At 38.7% G+C, this 9,620-nt stretch overlaps 1 protein-coding gene across 3 annotated transcripts in view; it reads right to left on the bottom strand.

Annotated features, from left to right (window-relative positions):
• The window catches only part of TSHR (thyroid stimulating hormone receptor), a 67,077-nt gene that overhangs the window by 14,417 nt on the left and 43,040 nt on the right, over positions 1–9,620 (bottom strand). For all 3 annotated transcript variants that reach the window (XM_032691418.1, XM_032691417.1, XM_032691419.1), the window contains one exon: positions 985–1,062. In XM_032691418.1, coding sequence (XP_032547309.1) covers positions 985–1,062 — 78 coding nt within the window. The remainder of the gene's footprint in view (positions 1–984; positions 1,063–9,620) is intronic.

The raw sequence follows: 9,620 nt of genomic DNA, 5'->3' as shown, positions 1-9,620 counted from the left end.
ACTGAAGCAGAAGACAGGCTACCATTCACACACAGACCTTGGAATGCATCTAACTTGAGATATGGGGAACAGAGAGAACCAGAGGTGTGATGATGACCTTGCCATCAAAGATCTGTTGCAATTTTGCACAGCATAGACACAATTCTTCTTAGCATAAATTGATTATGATCAGTACAACTTCTGCTGTAGTTTCCTATGTTGCTGGTAGCCAGCCTGATTTTCTAGAGTTGGAAATATTCTGGGAGAAAAATAATATCTTCTGCACCTTTTATTATAGCTAGCTGCTAGGATCCTTCTGTGAACAATGCACTGTTATTCTGCCATGAATATGCTATTTTCCTGAAGAGCAGAAAGTAAAAGTTATTCTTATATGGACTGAGCACTGCCAGCACCATCTGGTTTTGCAGTGGAGGAGGAAATCCCTCTTTCAGTATTTCAGTTCTCCTTGTGATCAGTCGTATGCTCTACATTACATGCTACATGATTTGAGCCAGGGAACATGATTCTTCAAGAAGTTCTTAACTTCTTTAAAGCTTTTATTTTCATTCTGAATTATGATTCCTAATTTTAGTGAAAAGTTCTTTAGAGAACTATAAAATCAGACTGGAAGCAAATTACATGAGAAAGAAGAAAAGACAGCACCAAAAGTAAGTATTTTTCTGTCTAAAATTATTTTTTCATCTCTTTCAGTTTCCTTTACATGTGTGCTACTAGGGTCCTTATTTTATATTACAATTGTACAGTTGTAAAACAGATTGTAGTACAGAATCTTTCAAAAGAAAAATTAGTAGGAACAGTGTATGTACTGTAAGATACAAGCATTTTATAAATCAGTTTCCTAAAGCACAGCTTCTGTTGCTGGTATTATTTTTGTAAACATGCTATTCCCATCCCTGCTGCTCTGCTCCTTATGGCTGGAAAGAAAGTGCAACCTAAAATAGTACTATTTGTAAAGATTTCTCTACTTCATTTTCTTCTACTTACAGTAGAGTTGGTCCACTGTGCACTCCCAGAAATGCATCATCATTGATAACTTCCAGGTATTTGTTCTTGTGCAGATAGCTGCAGAAACAAACAAAACACAGTGATGTGGAAATAGTTATCCATAGGTTACAGGAGATCTCCAGTTCACTTAACTGAACAGATTTACAAAACCAGTATATATAAGGGTCATCCTACCCCACTAGCATATTTAAGCATAATCAGTTAGTTCATTTTCTATGTACCCAAGAAACAAAAACAGGTTTTCCATTTTGAAATTAATAAAGTTCCTAATTTATTTAATATATTTTTTGTCATTGTCATACATATAATAAGGACACATGAATGCACACTGTATCTTCAGGTACATATGTGTGATGCTGAGGTGAAATAGTTTTGATTTCTTTTATCAGAATGAGGTATGGGGAATTACATTGTTACAGAATAGCAAAATATTCTGAGTTGAAAGAGACCCACAAGCATCATCGAGTCCAGCTCTTAAGTGAAAGGCCCATACAGAGATTGAACCCACAACCTTGGCATTATTAGTATCATGCTTTAACCAACCAAGCTAGCAAATCATGAACAAACAGAAAAATAATTTCCTCTGTGTTTTGAGTTTGATAAAAGTTTTAAATGCTTTAAAATCCCCATAGTGAAGTGTAGGTTTTCTTAACAGGTCAAAAGTTAAGACTGAAGTTGTGTTATAAGAAGAGCAACAGTGGGAGTAAGGAGAGGAACTTCAAAGTAAAAAAATAATTCTAGAGTCTTGAGAAAACCACAAACAATTTCCTGAGTATCCACTCCCCACTTTCCTGACATATGTAAAGCTGCAAATTTCTCCTATCATTACATGATTGGGGTAAGCAAAGGCCAACATTAATTTCCATCACTCTGTAAACTGATGTATAGGAAAGTATGGATTCAGGAGTAGGGAATTTAGACTTGAATTAAAGGTGCATGATTAAAGACAGGTAATGCAAGGCTACTGAACACTCAAAAAATTAACAAAACCCAAATGGCACAGTCAATGTTAAATTAATTTATGGGGTTTTAGATTTAAAAGTGACTGATCTAAAATGAATCTTGATTTTATTTTTTTTTAAGCTGGATTCTTGTTTACCATGGTCTGAAACTGTCATTTGAAAAACTTATAGATACATGGATTATTATTGCAGATAATTCAGTAAAGTTCCAAATTGCTTCCGAGAGGCTATGGATTTCTGTCTGAGACTTTTGTTCCCAACAGCCTAGGAGAATTTATAGTTTTTGTGAAAAGACTTGGGAGAAATAATTGGCTTCACTAGTTCCACAATTGTAGGTGTACGAAAACCCCTGCTGCAAGGAGCAGCAGAAGCACAGTGTTGTGTTTTAACCCCAGCTGACAACTAAGAACCACTCAGCTGCTCGCACACCCCCCCACCTCCCACTGGATGGGGAGTAGAGTTGGAAAGAAGGAAAAACCCCTGTGTTGAGACAAGATCAATTTCATAATTGGGAAAAAAATTGTACTGGAAAGGGAGACAGCAAAAAGAGAGACAGAAATAAAACCCTGAAAGCCTCAAGTGTTTCACAATACCATTGCTCGCCACCCGCTGACTGATGCCCAGTCAGGCCCCCAGCAGCGCTTGGGCCCTCCCAGCCAAGTGCTCCCAGTTGATATGCTGGGCATGATGTTCTGTTGTGTGGAATATCCCTTTGCCCAGTTCAGATCAGCCCTCCTGGATGTGCTCCCTCACAGCTTCTTGTGCACCTGCACTGGCGGAGACCAGGAAACTGAAAAGTCCTTGACTTAGGGTGAACACTGCACAGCAACAACTGAAACCACCAGCGTGTTATCAACATGAGAACAATCCCCTACTATGTCCAAAACACAGCATTGTACCAGCTGCTAGGAAGAAAATTAATTCTATTCCCGCTGAAATGAGGATAAATATACAAATATGTATTAGTTGGGTATATTTGACACATTAAAAATGTGGGTTTGGAAAAACTGTCCAGCTAAAATGTACTTCACAAAACACAATAGGAATGTTAATTTCCTTGATGAGGTGATTCCTCCTGGTTATCTAGGAGTGAGAAGGATTGCAGTTACGTGCAGCTAGATCTCCTAAACACATAGACAGGAATATGCTGAATTAGCTGAGCAAAGAAAAGAGACCGAAGATTGGGTTGCAATGTATACATAATACATACATATGTGTCTGTTTATACATGTACACATGGATACTACTGTGATAATTCTTTCCCTAAGACAGCAATTGAACTCTGGGTGATGTTTTTACTTAATTCAATCAACTTCTGTCACAATGTTTACAAGAGAAACAACTTGCAGACATCAAACCTAGTCATGCCTTTTAACTTAATTTAGATGGAATTTGAAATCTTGTGATGAGATTAAGAATGATTTGCCATATACAGTAGTCCCTGGAGGAGGATGGAGGAGCATCTAGCTCCTTTGGCTGATGGGAATGAAGACAAGAAGCAAGAAGACAAAACAGTCCAAGTGTTTTGTTTCTGTACTATGATGAGAAAGGACCTCTGAGAGAAAGTTGAAAAAAGGCAGCAAAAGGGGTGGTACAGTTGCAGGACCACCCTTTGGGGCAGAAATGCACTCAACCCATTAAGGAGGAGAACACAGAAAGTTGTCAAGGAAGGCTTTAGAGGAACATGTCTGTTTCCCTTGATGAAGTAATGGCAAAATAATCAATCCTGTAAAGGCTCTGAAGGACTAAGGTGCTTAGGCAGGAGAAACTTGTAGCACTTTTGACTATTCCATTTATAAATTTTATCAATTTTCTGCATAGGAGAAAGGGTAAAGTGTAATTGCCCCAGTAGCAAACTGCAGATGAAAGCATGTGGCTGAAGTTTGAGAGAGCAGCAAGGCCCACAGACTGCAATATTACAGGTAGCTCAGGTCCAGGAGAAGCAGGAGGAGAAACTCATAGAGACAAAAGTATGGCAGCAATGGATGACCCAGACCCAATAACCACAAGCTTCAGGATTACTTGACATTTTACCAGCAAGGACACAGGGCTGGCGGAGGCTTTGTAAGGCAAGAATGAATAAAAAGATGACTGCAGATGATGACCATAAAACATTGTTCAAGAGAAAACAATGTGGTCCTCAGTCTGACTAAAGGACAGAAACTTTGCAAGAATTGCAGATGGGCTACATTATGGAGGTAATTTTTCACAGGATGGAGTAATTTCATAAAATTTCAGAGTGCAGTTGGCGCAGAAATGATAAGATGACCAAACCTATTAAAGAAATTAAGTAAAATAAAAGGAGAAAGAATTAGATTCTATCTCTGCAGGTAGTAATGCCTCAAGCAGGGAGGGATGTTTGGTATTCTATTATAAGCATTTACAAATGAGCTTGTGATGTAACTAAGAAGGCAAAAAGTGCAATAGAAAGATGGTCACAACAAATTTCAGAGGTTGTCCGTAAAGTTCACAGAATCACAGAATATTCTGAGTTGGAAGGGACCCACAAGGATCATCAAAGTCCAACTCCTGGCCATGCACAGGACAGCCCCAAGAGTCACACCATGTGCCTCAGAGTATTCTCCAAACACTTCTTGAACTATGTCAGGTTTGGTGCCATGACCGCTTCCCTGGGGAGCCTGTTCCAGTGCCCAACCACCTTCTGGATGAAGAATCTCTTTCTAATATCCAACCTAAACCTCTCCTGACACAACTTCAGGCCATTCCCTTGGGTCCTGTCACTGGTCACCACAGAGAAGAGATCAGTGCCTACCCCTCCTCCTCCCCCCACGAGGAAGTTGTAACTGCAATGAGGTCCCTCCTCAGTCTTCTCCAGGCTGAACAGACCAAGTGACCTCAGGTGCTCCTCTAGAGGCTTCCCCTCTAGATAACCTCACTATCTTTATAGCCCTCTGTGGCTCTCTAATAGCTTTATATCTTTCTTCTGTTTTGTTGCCCAAAATTGCACACGGTACTCAGGATGAGGCCACAGCAGAGCAGGACAGTCTCCTGCCTTGACCAGCTGGCAAGCCAAGGTGTGGAAAAAATCAAGTAAAGATTCTAATCTGTCCTGGTTGAAGTAATTGGCAAATTTTTCATAACATTCACTGAATATAAGCTTATATTGATCACCATAGTGAGAAATGAGAAGTAAATGCACTTCATCTGCATTACACAATAGAAAGTCTGAGGGAGCCAAACCAGAATAATGCTTCTGGCATGTTATTCACTGGACATTGCCCATGACTTAAGCCTTGTTTCTTACAAAGGAAAATAGCTTATGTCACCTTCTGCTATTGTTTGAAAGAAGCTTTTATTCTTTAGAAATGTATGGCACTCTAGTATCACTTGGTGTTTGTGTTTTCTGAAACTGACTTTCGTATTCTGTAAATGGCACACTATTGTTGTGAACATTTCCTTCAGTGTACAAATTTCCTAATGATTTTATCTGTAAAACAAATACAAAAATTAAAACCAGAGCAAGAGTTAAGAATTAATCCAAGATTTCAACATCTAGGTTGTAGTTTTGAAAGACACAAAAACCTGCTTGACCTAACAAAACCTATCTGCTCTAGTAACTAGACACTATTATACAACCAGATAATTGCTTGTCCAATTTTGAAATATTTTCCCCTGATATTTGAGCACCATAGTAAGTAATAAACCTTCAAACTTACAAATAGAAACAACTAGAGACTTTGGGAAGTTCATAACCATGTGTTACTAAGGAGGGGCTGCAATGTTAGCTGCCAGTTTTCACATCGATGAGTCAGGCCCATCAGAATGTACAATTTCCTGATGCTAATTGATTTCAGTTGTTTAAGCTCTTTTATTTTGATAGGTACCGCTTTTAAATGGAAAGAATAAGACTTTGGTAGATATTAGTTTGAGAAAGAAAGCTTATGTAGAGCCAGTATAGTTCCTTCTGAGACTGCCTTTAATCCTGCCATTAGTGATAGCTAAATGATATAGAATGTCACTTAAATACAGTGCAGAAGAGAAAACCACAACAGTGGTATCCACATGTCTAAACAAATGTTTGAAGTCTTAGAAATCACATAGTTGATGTGTAATATCTAGCCTCAGTGGGGACACTAGAATAATAGTCATTTTGGAGCGTTCGTAGATGGCAGTCAGATAGACATGAATACCACAGAGCAAAGTATGCCAGAAATCTGTAGTAGTGCCTGCTGAATCTGGAGTAGGAAATGCTGATGGTTTCATGGTGCTGTAAGTAAATGAAGGCTTTTTCCCCCTTTTTTAAATCCAGTCAGATCAGTAAGGTAACCATACCAGTGACTAATACAGAACTGTTTTCTCCCACCAGAAAACAACATGACTGCAGTGTGCTGAGCAGGACATTCTGAGGGCATGAAACACTAACAGGACATTTCAAGTGTTTTGTAAAACCAGACAATGTCATGTCAGGGCATGACAGAGATACTGAGTATTCAGACATTACCTGTGCATGCTTCATAAAGCAACAGGTTAGAGAGTCCACGTGAGGAAAAGCAGCCTTTGATTTCAACTTGAGTGGCATGCACACTGTTTCAAAATGTTAGTGCCTCAAGTCTCTTTTAGAAGAGCAACCACCAGGTATTGATAGTCAGCAACTCCCTATGACCAAAAAAGCTGAAGAGGCAGCTATAGTCTCCAAAAGCTAGAAATAAATATATATGAGAAAACTTCCTTTAAAAAAAGCAAAAGTACAAAAATTACATCATTGAGAGCATTCTGGGAGATCTTTAAGGATACTATTTTGGATATGCAGAGCAAACGTGAAAAGCAAGAGGTGCCAAAATAAAAACAAGATCCTGAATATTCAAAATATTCAAAAGCTTCAACTGAGATGAAAAAGTGAAAAATACTGAAAAATCTGAAGATAATTTTACAAAGTATTTTATTTTTACCAAAAGTGTACTTTATTCTGGGGTTAAAAGATATGAATGAAAAATTCTGACCATTCAACTATAGAGCATATAGTGAGTGCCACGTACCTTTCTTTAAGTGTGAAAGATTCTGTTTCTCTTGTTTCATAGTCCAAGGTCATTCATGTCATGCCCTGTGTTGCAGCTGGACACACCTTCCTTAGTGGTTTTTTTTTTTTTTAAAGCTGGATTATTTCACCAATAAGGTTTTACTGCAGTCGCACAACCAATTTTATCTTCACGGGGTATGACGGAATAAGAATGAACAGATAGATTAGGGAAAAGGGGAGATTTTGCAAAATTTTCTTCCAAAGGGTCACTTAGTTAAAAAAGAAGTAAATTTACCAAAGTTCCTACTTGGAACACCTCACTGGCTGATGGAATTATTATTGTCTGCTTGCCTGCTTTCAGCTTCTAGTTTTAAAATAAGGCAGCAGAGCTTAAGAAACAAGGAGAAGATAAATGTGTTGGCCATATATTTAAGTATCACCACTACAGCATTAAATGGGCTCTGGACATGTAACACGTTAATGTATCTATGCATCCAGTTGGATTATGAAATTAAGGTTAAAGAAAGGGAGAACAGGCAAAAGAAATGCACTGGTAAGTAAGCAGTGCTAAAGATTCATCATATAATTTTTCCACACAATTGTTTATCTTGACTCTGAGCTGAGCCAAGTGAACCCTGAAAGTGTATACTGAAGTAAATATATTCTTTTAGAGTTTATTTTTATAATTAGATTTTGAGATTGCACACTTTCCATTTCAGTAATTTAGACAGCTCTGTAAAAGCTCATCACAAATATATTTTGCCATTCACTGGAAATATGTTTTCAAATCTCTTTTTTCCTCACCAGTTTCCTTACAGAAATAAACACTGGTGGAGCAGCACCACTTGCAGAAGTCTGCAGGAGTGATGCAGTTTATGGACCTTAATGATGGGTTAGAATGATGGATTCAAGTTTCAGATGAATGCTTTTCAGTAAAAGTGTCTCTCTGCCCTTCATTCCTGGTTTCTTACTTCTCCGCCTCTATAAATCTTGTACACTAGTACTGTGGTTTGTTATCAAACACACATCCTTGTTGGATGAGATAATCAGGTAGTGCCATTGCTCAGGATGATAATGGAAACCATTTATGCATGCTTTCACGCCTATATCTGCATTGATTTTTTGGACCTTGAATTTCATAGACATTTTAATATTGCAAGAGTGGTAGAAAGGCACAGTGCATAGGAGAAGATAGCCTCAGAGATTCCCAAAATGTCTTCTGATTTATGGATGGAACATGGAGTCTTTGAATAATTTGTTAAAAATTTATTATTATTTTTTATTGTTTTCCTTTTTTACTTATTTTTCTCCTTGAGATCATCATTCCAAACCCATTCAAATTTCCGTCACCCTTTTTCTGTTAGTTTCTTTTTGTTCCTATTTCTGTTGAGTTCAAAGGCCCTTGAATCAGACACAGAGAAAAACAGGTACTTCCTTAACTGTACAATGGTAGGTAAAGAGAAGTTCAAATTAGAAATATCAGAATAGAGAAAATGAAATATTTGCCTTTTGCATTAGCTTTATGCTGCTGCTAGAAACAACAAATCTCCAAGCTTGCACTTAGCAAAATTATACCTTACCTTGTTGTATGGTAACCAAACTAATTCAGAAAATTAATTTAGAAATTTCAGTGTAGTTTATCAAACAGATAAAATCTTTACCACTGATGTTCAGCTCCCTAGCTTGCCTTGCAAATCTGGAGTAGTGCTTTGCTCCAAGTAAATGTCAAATGATTTAATTAGAAAAGTGTTTATTGTAATAAACCATTTTTACTGCTGGTAGATAAAGCTATGAACGTAAGTCTAGTTCTAGTTATTTTGTTGTTTTGTTGGTAGTTTTCCTTTTTTTTTTTTTTCTTTTTTTAAATTTGATTAACTAGGGCATCATAGCCAGTCTCTGGAAAGATTCACTTAGGATCATAGAATCGTAGAACATATCCATATAACCAGTTAGAAGGCCCCCATAAGTATCATGGAGTCCAACTCCCTGTTCCTTGCAGAATGACCAAAACCAAAATCATATGACTATGACCATCATCCAGATGCTCTTTGACAGTCTTGGTGCTGTGACCACTCCCCATGAGAGTGATCTGACCACCCTCTCAGTGAAGAACCTTCTCCTTATGTCAGATCTGAACTTCTCCTGATGCAGGTTCATTCTATTTTCCTGGGTCCTATTGCTGGTCACCAGAGAAAGATCAGCACCTCCCCCTCCACTGCCCCTCCACTGCCTCTCTCGAGGAAGTTGTTGGCTTCTCCCCACCAGGCTGAACAAGCAAAGACCTCAAGTTCTTGCCCTTAAGGCCTTTCACCATCCTGACTGTTCTCCTGTGAACACACACTAATGATTTGTTGTCCCACTCATATTGTGGTGCCCAAAACTGCACGCAACACTAGAGGTGAGGCTGCACCAGTGCAGAGCAGAGCAGGACAATCCCCTCTCTCGACCAGCTGGCAATGCTTTGCCTGACGCCCCCCAGGACATGGTTGGCCCTCCTGGCTGCCAGGGCACTGCTGACTCATGTTCATCTTGCAACTCCCAATCTCCCTCTGCAAGGCTGCTCTCCAGCCTCTTGTTCCACACTTCGTATGTATAACCAGGATTACACTGTGCCAGATGGAGAATCGAGCAACTGCTCTTGTTAAACTAATTGTAGTTGGTGGTTGCCCAGCTCT

Source organism: Chiroxiphia lanceolata, chromosome 6 (assembly GCF_009829145.1).
Source record: "Chiroxiphia lanceolata isolate bChiLan1 chromosome 6, bChiLan1.pri, whole genome shotgun sequence".
Taxonomy (NCBI): domain Eukaryota; kingdom Metazoa; phylum Chordata; class Aves; order Passeriformes; family Pipridae; genus Chiroxiphia; species Chiroxiphia lanceolata.
The sequence above is the reverse complement of the archived record's forward strand: the minus strand, read 5'-3'. Positions and strand labels throughout refer to the sequence as shown.